The sequence below is a fragment of the Drosophila bipectinata genome, chromosome 2L (assembly GCF_030179905.1).
Source record: "Drosophila bipectinata strain 14024-0381.07 chromosome 2L, DbipHiC1v2, whole genome shotgun sequence".
Taxonomy (NCBI): Eukaryota; Metazoa; Arthropoda; class Insecta; order Diptera; family Drosophilidae; genus Drosophila; species Drosophila bipectinata.
In genome coordinates, this window is record NC_091736.1 from 10,932,962 (window position 1) to 10,948,518 (window position 15,557).

The 15,557-nt window shown below is 38.7% G+C and overlaps 2 protein-coding genes, 1 long non-coding RNA gene and 1 pseudogene across 6 annotated transcripts; 3 read left to right on the forward strand and 1 right to left on the reverse strand.

Moving 5' to 3' along the window:
- Positions 1 to 6,206: 6,206 nt before the first annotated feature.
- LOC108126766 (uncharacterized) lies at positions 6,207 to 7,537 on the forward strand. Its single transcript, XM_017243446.3, has 2 exons — positions 6,207 to 6,340; positions 6,401 to 7,537. Exon 2 carries the CDS (start codon positions 6,449 to 6,451, stop codon positions 6,902 to 6,904), a length of 456 nt encoding a protein of 151 aa, XP_017098935.3. The 5' UTR covers positions 6,207 to 6,340; positions 6,401 to 6,448; the 3' UTR covers positions 6,905 to 7,537.
- Positions 7,538 to 8,344: 807 nt separating this feature from the next.
- LOC108126703 (protein I'm not dead yet) lies at positions 8,345 to 10,618 on the forward strand. The gene is made up of 9 exons (XM_017243376.3): positions 8,345 to 8,480; positions 8,536 to 8,674; positions 8,729 to 8,994; positions 9,047 to 9,161; positions 9,235 to 9,284; positions 9,367 to 9,489; positions 9,545 to 10,220; positions 10,288 to 10,404; positions 10,459 to 10,618. The coding sequence occupies exons 1-9, from the start codon at positions 8,476 to 8,478 to the stop codon at positions 10,546 to 10,548; spliced, it is 1,581 nt and encodes a 526-aa protein (XP_017098865.2). The 5' UTR covers positions 8,345 to 8,475; the 3' UTR covers positions 10,549 to 10,618.
- Positions 10,619 to 12,775: 2,157 nt separating this feature from the next.
- On the forward strand, positions 12,776 to 13,542 carry LOC138925823 (uncharacterized). Of its 4 annotated transcripts, XR_011442051.1 has the most exons (3): positions 12,867 to 13,051; positions 13,161 to 13,243; positions 13,319 to 13,542. It is a non-coding gene; the product is annotated as an uncharacterized lncRNA (long non-coding RNA). The 4 variants fall into 4 exon arrangements; XR_011442053.1 differs by having other exon boundaries at positions 12,776 to 13,051; positions 13,106 to 13,542; XR_011442052.1 differs by having other exon boundaries at positions 12,776 to 13,051; positions 13,123 to 13,542.
- Positions 13,543 to 14,153: 611 nt separating this feature from the next.
- LOC108126625 (ribose-phosphate pyrophosphokinase 2 pseudogene) lies at positions 14,154 to 15,119 on the reverse strand (annotated as a pseudogene).
- Between the last annotated feature and the right edge of the window lie 438 nt (positions 15,120 to 15,557).

Genomic DNA, 15,557 nt, shown 5'->3' on the forward strand with positions numbered 1-15,557 from the left:
CGTATGTAACGAATTTCTCAAGGAGAACAAAAAATAAATTTTATTTGGTTTGAAGTAAAAATATTAGAGTCCGGTGTTGCTACTTTACTGACCATGGTTATCGTTTTGAATATTGATTTTCCAGCTTGGTGGTGGTATTTTAATTAAATTTCATTGCCGCCCAAGTTGTGTAATTATTGTACTCGAAACAGGCCTTTGTTTAATCATTAAAACGTTAAGCGGCCGATAATGGGCGTGGGCTTAATTTAATTTCGATTAATTCACGCGCCATAATGAAAACAGGAAAATATTCTAATCGACAAGCGGAGAGTTGAAGCATTTCAAATTAACCGGATATCCGTGGCGTATACTTAACATTCAACTTTGACCTCACCTGGCTTCGGGTTCACCCCTTTTTGGAGTGGCGTTAAATATCATTACCAGGACAGGGCACGCCAGGGAAGGGCGGGCATGACATGCCCTCTAATCCTGCAGTCCAACCACACGGGGCGTATACGCGATTATCAGCCACATGCCCCGGCACGAATGTGTGCCCAGTTTTGGATGTGGGTTCGCATAATTACGGGCAGTTGAGTCGCTGAAATGAAATCATAAATTATCCGCCCTCACTCGGCCGCCGCCCGGCGGGCTGCCTTTCACTTAATTGTGTGCAAATATTTTACAGACGAACGCAATTTGCACTGATTGATACATGTTTCTGCTGACTTTGCTGGTAATTTGAAAATTGTTTGTAGCACTCTCGTGGATGGATGGATATAAGTGACGACACTGACAAATAATGCCCTAAATGAAATTATGTTTAATTTCAATCAGCGATTTGTCATTCAGTCACAGATATTTAGCTTATATTATGCTTTTTATAGGACAAAGTGTGACAAAACTTAAACTGCTTAATAGCCTTCAGGTAAGCATGTCCTTGCATATTCTAAATAGCCTTTGTAAAGTATGCAATGAATTTCATTAAAGCACCAAGCCATAGTTTGTAAAAGTCATTTTAGGAGAGCATTTAAAACAAAAGGCAAATGAAGTTTGCAGTTAATTTAGCATGGACAAGTCCATGAGCCACTGCAATTAAAATCTGAAAATAGTTTCCTCGACAACTGGAATTCTTGTTATGACTTCGTTGTCATATTTTGTAAACTGTTTGGAGCCAGTACCACCGGGCTAGATAAATTGAACCATTAGCACGGCAACGGCAAGTCAAAAAGTTTTCCGCTGGATTTTCATTTTATTTTATTTTTTTTGCGTTGCCATTGTTATTTACGAGAAAAGAAATCACCGCAGGGACAGTAGACGATGAAAAAATCAACTCGTCACCTGTCTGCCAGACTCGGTGGTCCTTGCTCCTGGTTTCCTCTTCTGGCTGGCTCTCCTGGCCTGTCGTTCTTGTTTCGTCCGGCTGTCATCAAAGACAAACATTTATGCAATTCGAAATTTCACAGAAATGTTGCCTTGGGTGGGGGCAGCGAAGTAGGGAGTTCCAAAATTGTCCTGGCTTTATGTGCGGGCGTTTCTCAACATTAATTGTTTTCGTTGTTGGATGAAAAACTAAATTTTCATATTATAATTTTCGGCAGACAAAAGTCAAACGGGCCAAAATGGCAGCTCATAAAAAGTTTTATCGTTTTAAAGTTCTCTGAGCAATTACACTGCCAAAGTTAATTAAACACCGCAAGCAAATAGACGGCGGAACGGGAGTTGTAAGTCACTTTTTATATATACTTTAGCTATATATATAATTTTATTTGTGCAACGGAGCGTGCCACAGGAATATTCTTCCTTTGGCTTCCAACTAGTGCTGCATGCGTGCAAATGGCTCTGAGATACAAATCATTACATTGTGTGAGACCCAGTTAAGTTGAAATTGCCAAGTACAGTGGAGCTAGGAAGATATTTAATTAGTTTTCTAAAAGGTTTCTTAGAAGCTTAAAATTTCATTTAAATGAATATGAAAAAGACCCTTCATTAGCACTCAAAACTAATTACTAAGTATAGGAAAACCTCCTCCAAAAATCTTAAGTATCTTAAGTACTATGTTTAAGATAACTATTTCCACTTACATTCTAATAATAACTAATTCATCCACTGTTCAAAAGTTGGCCATCTCCCTAAGCATGCATATGAGCCATAAAAGTAACCCAAAAGTGTATATCTGGAAATTTCGCATAACAAGGCACTTATTAAAAAGCATTATTAACTTGATAAAAATAAATTACATGCCAAAAAAGTGCCATCTATTAACAATAATGTTTGCTGACCTCCATGGAGAGGCGTCTTTCCAAACTAACTGCCTGCTGGCCCCCCAAACTATCGCATAAATAAATGGCCAAAACCACTGACGTTGGCACTTGCCAAGGGAAAACCGCACATTTGGTAAAGTTCTGGTCCTGTTTCTGGTCCTGGTGCCAGGACCTGGTCCTTCCAGGTTGTGACCCCCGCCTTGACGAAGCGGAAATGCAAAAGCTTGTACGATTTAATCTAATCTGCGTCCAATGAAATAAATTCATCCCATTTTTGCGGGAATGGGATACGTCGAGTCCGGAGTCCGGACCAGGAAACAACCCGGTTATTGTTCTTGTTCTGGCCCTTTGTGTGAGGTAGGTTTTTTGCTCGGCTTCTGTTTAACTTTTACCACTAATTAAGTGCTTACACGAAAGATTTCAAAGCAAAAAGGGACACACAACAATACACACAATGTAAACGAAAATTGAAAACGAAGGCGGAAACAGCAGGCAGCTGTTAGAGTTCTGTTCTCTGGCCATGTTCAAAGTTCAAGTTTCCTGGACCTTCCAGGACTCGTTCTGGGAGAAAATTAAAAAAAAAAAAGTGTTGGCGTTTAATTATAAATTTACACGTTCAGCCACTGCAAAAGAGCAAGTCATGCTAAAAAGGGTAAACACATCAACGGCTCTCACTTACATATGTACGAGTTTAACCCAAATTTTCCATAGAACGAGCCATTCCAGGAACCCTAAAATAATTTGTAGTCTTCATGGTAATGGGTTCTAGATTGGGGGTAGAATTGGGGTTTTTTCTAAAATTCCCCCCCTTGGAAAAAAGTAATATAAAATGGCATTTAAAAAGAAAATTAAATGAGAAATAAAGTCAATATAATATTTAATTTTATCCTGAAAACCACTTGTATTTAATGGGTATTTTTTAGTTGAATATTCCCCAGCAAAGAATCCTTTGATGTTTTCTATTTTTGTTTACCTATTTATTATGGCTTGTCCCCAGCATCCATGTATGCGCAAATACATAAATCTATATGCATATATATGGGTGTAGAATATATACTCTAAATGTACTTATTTTCCAACATGTTTGCATTTCGGCATGTCCTGTCTATATTTGCCAGGTTGTGGGCGTGTTAGGCCACGCACCTTGGTAAATAAATTTGTTAAAACGAAACCCGGGGTCCAAAATGTCCAAAAATTAAATATGTTTCACCAAACAGAGCCAAATGTGCTGAGCTCTTAAGTGGGTTGGTCAATTTGAGGCCATTTAATATTCACTTAAATAAAACATATAGTACGCAATAGCCACTTGCCTAAAAATTGCCTTCTAGTGCTCTACTTTTAGTTCCTGCAATTGGGGGACTTCAATTTATTTTTTGCACAATCCTGAGGTCAAAGTAATTATTTCCATGAATTAAGAGTAAGCTCGTTATTAAGTAAACGAATGTTCGAGGAAAGTATGCAATTCGGAAATATGCTTCTTGTTGACATATTTTTGTTGAACAATGGGCTCTCATTATGCGTCTGTTGTATTTTCAAGCTAATTTCCTTTTCATTATTATGCCCCATGGAGTTGGGGGCTGAAAAGTTAAAATTTTAAATGATATTATTTCCGGCGGAAATTAAAATTTCCTTGCACCCCCACATGTGGCTTGCTTGTGTTTTTTTTGGGAATTTCTGTGTGAATATGTGCGTGCGGGTGCACAAATTGCACAGACTGTGTGGGGCTTTAATGCCTGATGATAACAACTATCGGAATATGGTGTGCCATTCATTCGAGGCGATTGACTGTCAGGCGAACTATTCTGTCGAAGTGAAAAATCATCCTCCAGTCCCACAAAGTGCAGCCAGCTGCACTTTCAGAATATGACAACTAAAAAGGGAGCCAAATGATAAATGATGCATCCAGGGCCCAGGACATCCACAGGACACAAAAGGCGAAAGAGAAACAAATGCTCAGCAAGATGCGGATAAGTCGACATTGAGTATGACTATCACTATGACTATGACTGGTACTGTTGTGGCGCTCTGATGCTGATGACGCGCACATTGTCGCCTCGTGGCTTCTCTGAACGATGAAGCGAATGAATGAAGATTTATGAGGCATTAGACATATGCATCCCAGCCAGGGCAAAGGGCAGAGTTTTAGCCTTTATTTCCATTGAGTTGCAGCTTATTCTTCCCGGTACATAATTGCAGTAATTTGCTGGCAGTAATTATGCCACAACGCCGTTTATTTGCAAGTGGGGGACGTAATTATTCTATGATTTTGTAGGAGTTTTAGCTTTAAGAGGTTGGAATTTTAAGCATTTCTATACTTTATTTTCTATACTTTAGGAATAGGTTCGAACTATGTTCATTTTCTCATATAAGAAGATGTAAAAACCCACGATAGGTCTTCATGTTTTTTTAATTATTTATTAAAATTAATTCTTTCCAATTTTTTGGTTAAAAAATTGCATATTTCATCTACGCTCTACCATATCTACGGTTTTGGTTTGTACAAAAAATTAAAAACCGGCAAAGGCCCTCTGGGAGCTTCAGTGACAGAAGTGCCAAGCATAATTGAATTTTTATGTTGAGAATTTTTTAATTTCAGAAGTGGCCCACATCAACGAAACAAAACAAGTGCCAGCAGGTGGGCTGGCTCTTTTTGGCTTTCACAGCCCTTTGTGTCTGTTTTGGCCTTAATGGAGTTGTTTTTGGTAAAGGCCAGGGCATTCGAGCAGGCATGGCATGGCAGAGGATGGATCAATGTTCGGCACATGGTTCGGGCCCATTACCAAAACCCACCCATGTTAAACAGCAAACATCATTAGCCAGAGCCAGAGCTAGAGCTAGAGCCAGAGCCACTTCGAAGGGCGAAATCATCTTAGAGGTTAAGCTCGTTGGCCTGCTGCCATTTGATTTAATGCCTCAGCTAATTAATAAAAGTTACGAAAATCATTCTTTAAAGGATAAATGTATACATATATATACAACTCGAGGCAGCCGAGTGTCTGTTAGTGCTTCAGAATGCTGGAAATTGCTTCATTATGGAGCTTAACAAGTTTTAAAATTTACTTAAACGCTTAAGTACGCTTTCCAGTGCCACAACCGCCACTTCACCTTCTACGACTGTCAGACTTTCGCTAAGCTACAAATGGTTTATAAAAAGGACCTGTGAAATCCACTACATTGGCCTTTGTAAAAAGTTACCTTAATCCTTTGCCGTACTTTGGAATGATTTTCATGCTGGGAATTATAGCGTAAGTGCTGACTACCAGAAGCCTTTCAATAGTAGTCTGTCTTTTTTTTTTGAAGAGTGTTAAACTCTCAAGTCTATAGTTGTCTATTATTTTTTATTAATTTTATATGGCTTGCCGTAGCAATTGTTGTTGTCCAATTTTATGTTGCACTTTTTACACTCAATTCGTTTATATATTCATCCAGACAAAGAAAAGGGCGTAAAAAATGACGGGAAATGGGCGTGTAAATATGACTGTTCATCCACCTATATAGATAGTACCTGAAAGTTACTTCCTCAGCCATGTTATTAAATAATAAAACTGTGAAATTTACACTCGATTGCATGTGTCATTTCGGGGTCGATGTTGGCGGAAAAGTGCAAAGGACCTGGCCATTCATTTCGCCAAATGCAATTTCAGCCAGAAGAATGACGATGGCCAAAATATAAAAAAAGAGGGAAAAATAAAGGAAAATGGAGATTGCGATAATGAAAGGGGGAGAACAAAGAAAAAAACTGGCTAACAAGCAATTGAAAAGGTCTAAAAAAAACAAACGAAAACGTTACCAGAAATGAAAGTGCAACGCAGTTAAAATTGCAGAATGGTCTTAAAGCCCGATTTCAGGTTGTGGCAATATATGAAAATAGTAATTACTTTCAGAAATGTGTCAGAGTATAAAATGAATAATATTTTATAAAATATATAACTTTTAACCTTTGGCATTATTGGAAAAATAATTTCAACATAAAATACATTTGTGGTTAAGATTTATGACTATTTTTTGGTAGCTTGAAATTAATAAATTGGCAGCTGGACCTCATTTATAAAAAATCTAAAGAGTTTTTAAGGTATTTAAAGTATTTGATTAAATAAATGGTAAGAACAAAGCCACAACTGTAAAAGTTACTTGTGGCTTTAAAACATTTGATTAAATAGAAAATGAATGCAAAAGAAATTTTAAGTGGTCAACTTGAAATGGCCTGAATGGCTCTAATTAATGGCTATGAGCAATCAATCGATGGATGTGAATATTCATTAACAGCTGGCTGGGATTCAAGAGGCGAACAACTGCGGTTGGCTATGAAATTCTCAATTAGTTCACTCTTGGCCGCCACCATGCATACACCAGCGTCCACAGCTCTTGGCCTTGTGCTCGTCCTGCCACTGGTCCTGATGCAACAGCAGCAGGACACACAAACCATTAACTGGTTGGCCCAAATAGAACTGGAGTTTCAGGAGCAGCCGGACAAGTTGGCCTATTGCCGAAGCCTTCAGGAACAGAATTTCCAGCAGCAACTGCAAATACCTCTTCGGCACACGAGTTGCGGTGAAATCTTAAACCATCAAACGGACGTGATGAGTGAACTGTTGATAGAGACCGAGCCCCGTTGTTGGCCGGGTTGGAGATTCATAGGCAGACGCTGTCGAAAGGTGGCCTAAAGCTGATATGTTTAAGAACAATGAAACTTTAAGTTAGGATCACTTTCTTGTGTATAAGTTTATTAGCTTATATAAAGGACTTTACTAAAGAAAATGTAAAACAAAATGGATGGAAACCGGTACACATGTTCATGATTTTTGACTTGATTTCAGGTTCTTGGCCATAAAACTCAAGCATCCATCATATACTCATGTGTTAACCCTAATCAAGAAACGGTTCCTTATATAAATATCTATATACATATTCACGTCATGCTGGCTTGTCAGTTCGCCTCGGGCAAATAACAACAATGGCCGACGGATAAAGCCAAAATAGCGTCGGCTGCCATTTTTGTTTATCAACCTTCCTTATGGAAAAAAAGGAATATCCAAAGTGAGCAGTCAATCAACTTCCGCCCTACAGCTTGGCCTTTGTTGGCCACTCGACCAGTTGGCCCTGGAGGCCCCCCCCCCTAACGGGTTGCCATCGCTACTAAAATTCCTGGGAACTTCAGGTGTCAATGGGACAATTGGGGAACATAGTCTTTTGACAGGGCTTTGTGTACATCATGTCAAAGCTCATCAGTTAGTCCTTTACTCTCTTTAAGTTTATAGTTAACTTTTTAATAATTTAAAACTCAATATTATATTCTAGCTATAACTAGCTAAGTTGCAAAGCTTAAATAAACATGACCTTAACCAGGTGATTAATTTCGGGGAACTACCCATATCTTGGTAATCATTTGGCAGATCGTAAAATGATATACCTTCTCAGTGTTGGATTTTTGAGTATTAAAAGTCTACATCAAAAGCTGGTTTTTTAGCAAAGTTTTTTCTGTTATTTTAATTTATATTGGAGGCAGTTTAAACCCTGATTCCTGAATAGTATTCATTTTAATGCGATTCGAAATAGCTTCAAAATTGGCTAAAATATGACTGAAAGCTGAAATTTAAATATTGTTTCCAATAGTGATTAAAAAATATGTACTATTGCGTAAAAAAAAGGTTATTTTGAAAATTATTTGGCATGAAATGGTTTTTGGTCAACTGACAAACTTTTTGAAGCTCTCATCTAGATTTCAGGACATCGAACGAGAATCCCTCTACTGATTCCAGGACTAACGAAGCGAAACACAGAATAGTTACGCAAAATTGCCGTCGACTGCGCATTGTTACGCGCCACGTGGTTGCACAAAGTTGCAGCTACTCCTGCTCCTGCCACTGCCCCTGGATTTCCAACGGCCCTGGCCCTGGCTAAGCCACACTGAACGCCACTGCACTTGGTCCCACCACTACCACTGGAATCCGCCAACAATGCAGTGCAGTCAGTAGTTCTATCTTGCCACTTTTACCGCTCTGATGAAACTTTTTATTGGCCAAATTCGCTGCAACTATTCGCCTTTAGAGGGCTAACAAATCTTGACCTACAATACAGGTAGCTCAGAAAAAAAACTTTATCAATAAACATTTCCACTGATATTTATCAATTTTAAAAACCAATAAGTAGGCAGTTGTTATACCTCAGATATAAAATTAAACTATAACCAAATCTACACAATTTGTTCGACTTTCTTATTAAATACTACTAAAAAATGGCGTAAGTAAAAACTAATACTAAAAAATATTCTGGTAACTGGTAATTTTAAAAATAGGGAAGACTATAAACCAGGAACCGTTCCACTAGAAGAGCAAGATAATCGAAAGTTATTCTGCAAATATCACTACAAAGGCGTGCTAGTGATACTAATACCCCTAGTACTTGCTCCCATGTTTCTGGCCCAACCGATTCTGGTAAGATTCTACAAAATTGCTTCTACTATTGGATTTCTGATAAACTTTTAATAGGTTTTTCGGTTTCTGTATTTGACCTTCTGCTTCTATTTGTATTACATTTTAAATGTAATTGCAAGAGGAGCATCTGCATTTATATATATTACCCTAATACCAATATGTGGAATCGAATCTTCAAAGCCACTCAGTATTACCTATTATGGCGATCTAATATTTCTAGTATACGCTTGCGTCATTATGGGCTGTGCGATGGATACTTCTAAGGTTAGCGATCGCCTTGCCATAGATATGCTAAAACTTTGCTCTGGCAGTATAAAAAGGTAAGAACATTTGAGGATTAAACCATTGGATTTAAATCAAATATATGTATAGGATACAGATATTTTTAACAATCTTTGTGTTGTTCACTTCCGCTATGGTAAATCCCACATTGGCCGCAGCCTTTGGGATGAAAGTGGCTCAAGCTGCGTTGGTGGAATTGGATAAAGTAATTATTTAAATATTATAAATTTTGTAAAAATATAGTTCCTAAACTGATCTTTAATATACTAACTATTTAGGGAGGAGTTATCAAACTCTATTCCGAAGAAAAACCGTATGAAGTTGGAGCGTGAGTTTTTAAATACATACGTTTACTTGTAGTCTTGAACATGTTTCTATTTATTATTATATTTTTATGTTTCTTGGCACAGCAAACCCTATCCTACACTCCCTGCCGTTGGGGTGTTTTTATCATGCGGCTATGCTGCCGCATTGGGTGGTATGATGTCGCCTTTCGTGAATCCCAATGGTGTCACTGCAGACAACTATAAAGGGTAAAAATCAAATTATTCCTAAAAAAAAAAGACTTTCTTCATCCTTCTCGAATAGGCTGGATATTATCGGTTTGGTGATGATTACAGCGGGGCCTGCATTAATAGGAGTGATAGCTATGATCGTCTGGATCCAATGTATCTTCTTCGGAATGCTGGGCGGTAAAGTGAAGGCGGAACTTCAGGAGGGGTCTGCCAACAGGCCGGCCTTCAACCAGGCACTTGTCGAGAAAAAAGCTGCTCTCGGAAGCTGGAATTCACATGCCAAACTTACCTATGGCCTCATCCTGTTCTTGTTTATTCTGGTGGGCAGTCGTCAACCGAATTTATGGAATGGCTGGGATAAATGGATAGGAGGCGTCGGATGTGGCCTCTCCGTACCAGCTGTATTTGTTGCAATTCTTTTCTTTGCAGTCGCAGCGAATTTTCTATTTTGCCGATATTATATCTGCCGGGAGCCAGAGAAATCGGGAACTGCACCGTCGCTGGTCGGCTGGAAGTCGGTGAACACTAACTGCCCCTGGGCGGACATCTTCATGCTGGGGGGCGCGGTGAGTGGCATCGTCTGTGGTGTCCCCAGCACATACTATGCCACCGTGGTCACAGCCTTAAAGACAGACAAAGGAGGTCCTTTTCTGCACTCTCTCTATGGCGCCTTGTACGGAACCTTGCTGACGAGTCTAGGCCCGGGAACGACTGTTGCTCAATTTGCCCTTCCAATTGTCCTTAAAGCAGTGAGTTTATAGGATAAATATCTTAAAAAATTATCTATGAATTAATTTTAAATTATCTCTTCATCAGGGCCATACATTCGCGCTACCATTTGCCACCTCGTTGAACAATTCTTTTTTATTGCCAACGAGTTCGCCAGCAAATACGATTGTTAGTGGTTGGGGAAACGTCAGACCCTACCTATTTGTAAGTATTTTATTAATAATTGGGAATTAAATTGCAAAATATTTCTTTTTTTAGCTCATTGGTGGAATAGTTCCAAGCATTGTTACATTTTTGGCGGTTTTTGGCACGACCTGTATCCTTCAGTCGTCTGTTCTAAAGAAATAAAATTGTAGCTTGGCTGTTTTTTTCTTGTGTAGTGTAAAAGTCAAATAAAATTGTAGTGTTAATTAAAAAATTAATCTTTGTATTGAAATTAGAATAACCAAAAAAATAGGTACTTAAATTAAAGTTCTGCCTAGTCGCTTTCAAGGACCATTTAGTCAGTTCTAGTCAGTTCAGTTTAGTCAGACTCCTGAGTCCCGGATGACCATTCGCACCTAATTCACATTGCTCTAATCCAAACATTGCCCACACAAGTGTCGGCACTAAATTATTCATTTGTTAATTTAGACATGGACAACGGGCGTGTTTCTCTCGCACTTGCCAACTCTTTCCGGTTGAATATTTTCCTGGTCGACTGTCTGGCTGGCGACTACATTAGCTATTGGTGGACCTGGCCTCGGGATATTCATGCGTATATATTCAACCTATTCAATTATTAAAGTCACTTGGACCATGAATATTCATATCATTCAGGACATTTCAAAATTGCCCATTTAATTGATTCAGCACAGGTTAACGACCGGCTATGTAAAATGTTTATTTATGATTTTATTTATTTGCAAAAGATTATAAGGCATTGCCAATAAAATACATATCCTTAACTTCCACTTTCACATTTCAATTCGGTTCCACAAATTCCTTGAACTTCTTATTTTACTTAGTCACCAAATATTCAATTGCTGACTCTCTTCTATTTTTTTCGCCATTGTAAATTGTATCAAGGAAAGGTAAATATATGTATATATATTCAAATATCATGCACGCCTTAAGCTGATTTTCCACGCTGGTGAACGTCAAGGCTCCAGGCATTTCCTTATTCCTCATTCCCAAATCTAGGCTCATTATCCTTTTTGACATCTGCAAAGGTTTCACGTACAAATGAGCAATGGAAAAAAATTGTCTAGGATTTAAACTGGAAACGTTTTAGATTTATATATATTTATATCTTTAAACATAAACTGCCTCTCAACTGCATGGGTTTATAAACTAAGACTCCGCATCTTTCCTTTCTTTTTATTTTTTTAAACTATTATTTCAGAATTAAAATTTGATAAAAATATTTTTTGATGAGCTGTCAGTTAATTCTTTATCTGTTTCTGATTTTTGAAATGTTGACGGAAACTAAAAAGCTACCACACATTTTTTGATCCATTGTCTTGTAAAAAAATCATACCATACAAATTGAAACAATTTGAAAAGAAGCAAGAAAAAATATATGTCACAATCTGATGATGGATTATTCACCTGCGGCGAAACTCTTTTTCATTCATAACTTCAGGAAAATATTTTTTTTTTGTGATGGAACATTTTCTAGTTTTTGTGTACATTGACTGGTCGATTATTGTTTTCTTAATGGACAGTCCCCGAAGGTTCAGAGAAACCTATGTAGACCATTGTCCTGTTCAGAAACCAACATGAAAAAAGGGCAGTGACTCTGACACTAACAAAAACTTAAATGAGAAAATTTATAAATCTCTCTTAATATGTACATATATCAAATCACTTGATAGGCTTGTTTAAATAAAATTTAATTAATAAGGATTATAATCATAACACAAATAATCACAACACAAATAATCGCCTCTTTTAAATCACAAATTAGCAATTGATTTAACAAAACGATTATAGTTTTTGGAATTTATTATATGGACCACAATACTGAAAGTGAACTCTGATAAAAATGAATGCCTGACAATGTAGGACATACAAATTTGTATGCAAATAGCTCTGACAATACGTGATATCCAACAAAAAAGAATAATAATAAAGGAAACTAATGAAATTAAAGCGATTTTATCGAACAAAATAAACAAATCTCATCATTGATAGTGTCGCGCATTCAGGGGTAACAGGGTGGCGGATGGAAAATAATATTAAATTTATGTTCATTGAGATAAAAGCCTCATTTTTGACTATGGTTTTATTTTGTTTTTAATTTAGACGACGAATTGGAAAAAAAATTGCCCGTAAAATTAGCACACAAAGCAGCATGAAAAGGAAAATTCATTTGCCAGCGGAAATCGGGCAGCCATGACGCCATTTTTCAAAATGGTTGTCTCTGTCCGTTTTTATTTGCCTTTCCGTCCGTCTGTCTGTCCGTCTGATTGTCGTCTGTGACGACTGACGACTATCTCACTTTCTAGGTCTGTCTCTGTCTAGTGATTAGCTGTCACGAAGCGGCGGCAAAAGGCAAAAATGAATTATTATCGCGTTGCGTTCCAAATGTTGACATAGATTTAAATTATTTGTAACAAACTCAACGAACTGTGTCCCTTCAACTTCCTTCCATCTTCCAAACTTCCATCGTCTTCGTTTTCAGTCGAGTATCCTCCGATTTATCCTTCAGTTTTCTCACGCCCCCCAGGTCCTGTTTTTGATTTGATTGCCCAGGAAAATGTTTCGGCAAATACCACAAAACCGCCATTTGGTATGCTCTTTCAAGGGGAGCCATCTTCAATGGTCACTTCCTACTTTTAATGGTTGATTTTATACTGGAAACAAAATGGTAAAAAAATTAAAGGAAATTAACAAATTATGTTGTGATTAATATTTAATTAAGCTTTATTGCCTATACAGCCATCATTTTATGTTATTATTAAATTATATTCCTACAGTGCGCTGGCGAAGGAGTAAGGAAAGTATCTTCTATAAAATCGTTATTTATGTCGCTGGCTTGTTTTAAATTGCTTGGGAAAATGTTCGTCACGTCCTTTCCCATTTACCATAACAAGGAGAAAACAACTAATAGGCTCAATTAATAAACTTTCCGCAGGCATGGGAACCAACTTTTGCCGCAGCTCATTTACTTCGAAGACTCCGAGGCGGTAAACAACACAAATCCAAGCAAGTCTTAAAGGACCAACAACCAAGGCCAATGCTATTGTCATTATTTTCAACGTCATCTCCTCGGGGCTTTCTAGGATATGGTTTCTTCATGATCTCAAGTTCCCACATCGAAATAATAAATAGTTTCTAGGTCAGATTTTAGGGTTATAATCTTGTTTACATGTACTTGGACAGTTTCTGTTTTTCCATCATGGCCAATATTGATGGGAATTCATTGTCCATAAGAATTGTGTAGTTGTTTGCTTCCATGCCACTGGACAATGCCTATTTTATTTTGCAGGACCCCAGGCGATTTCTAGTAAATACCTTTCTTCGAACCTTCAATTCAGAAAAAAATGGGGATAAAATGGCGCTGAAACAACAAGGACTCAATTTCTTTTCCTCTTTTCTGCCCTGGTCTTTTCTACCCTGGTCCTTTCTGCCCTGATGCTTTTTGATTCCGCCCCGGCTTCTGTCTATCTGCTCATTACCTTGAGCCAGCTTCAATGTTTTCCACTTGTGGCATTAATTTCTGCTGTGTAAGCAGATAAATTGCAAAATGTCAAAAGTTGTTGACAGTCATTGGCATCAAAACGGATCCCTTTTACTTTCCCGACCTCGGACCATCTTGGTTGCCAAGATGAGGTGTCTATCAAGGAGCAAAGAGTAAATTTAAACACTCTATTAAATGCGAAGATTAAGTCAAAAGATTTATATGTATTCACGTGAAATGATTTTCTTGAGAATTAAAGGCAATTCTTTGATGGAATAATTTATGAAGCTCATAAACCGTAGCAGTGTTGCGAATTTTTCTGATTAACCGTGTCCTGATTGGCCTTCATTTTAAGTATAAATTGGGAAATCATATCTGCGATATTAATGACACGAAACTTTGGATTGGTGGTCAGATCAGAGGATTGGGGAACCGTATTGGTGCAAACGACAAGATCGAAAAGAGAATCACTGAATTTTTCTATGGCATTGCCCGAGAAAATGCCATGGGTCACAATGGCATAGATTCTCAAGGCTCCGTTCCTTTTCAATTGCTGGGCGGCATGGCACAAAGTCCCACCCGTATCGACCATGTCATCCACGATTACGGCCGATTTCCCACGGACATCACCCACCAACACCATGTCTGAGATCTCGCCAGCCGTGCGCCTATGTTTTCGAAACATGGCCACCTGATTGCCCAGTACACGACCTATGTCCGCGGCCAGTCTGATTTCGCCCAGATCCGGGGTCACTATGACCATGTCCTGGTAGTTGGGGATGTTTTTCGCTATCCAAGCCGCAAAGATCCCATCCATGGAAAGATTCGCACAGGGAATATCGAAGAAGCCCTGGATTTGAGGTGCGTGCAACTGAAGACTGATCACCTGATTCACTCCGGCCATCTCCAACATGTTGGCCACCAATTTGGCCGTAATTGGTTGATCGCCAGAGTCCAAACGATCTTGCCGGGAGTAGAAGAACAATGGCATCACGACCGTGATCTTGTGGACCGCTGCATAACGACATGCCTGCACCATTATCATCAGCTCCATGAGCATGTCGTTGACGGGCTCGGTACTGGTCTGGATGATATAGACATCAGCATTCCGAACAGAGTCCATTAAATGGACCCTGGTCTCCCCATTGGCGAACTTGGAAAGCAGAGTCCTGCTCACTCCGATACCCAGGCCCTGGGCCACCAAGTCAGCTAACTCGGGATGTGAAGAACCGGACAGCACCACAAGCGGGTGCATCGGGAATATGTAACGAAACTCCGGCCCCTCGATTCTCGGCGAAGTACAGGAAATTTTGAATTCATTTGATGACTGGTGAAAAGCTAAGCCATCGCCTACCTTGGGGGTAATTGGCTAATGTTCCAGCTGCGACCTGCCCCAAGGCATCGACAACAATTAGAGACAATTAGACACGGGATTGATTTGTAAGGAACTGTCTCATCGCATTATAAGGACTCCCAGTGGGTCCAGGCCACAGCCATTATGTATATTACAAAGCCCACGGCTCGATTATGAACTAATTGAAGAGGGGATTATGCCTGAAGATGCTTGCGTATAATGTTGAATAGTTTAAGAAGTCCTTTGCACACGTTTACTTAGTAGTGTTCAATCATTACTCAACGGCATACCCTTTAAGATATTTTAAAATGTACAGAAGGCCTTGAGTTTCTCATCAAT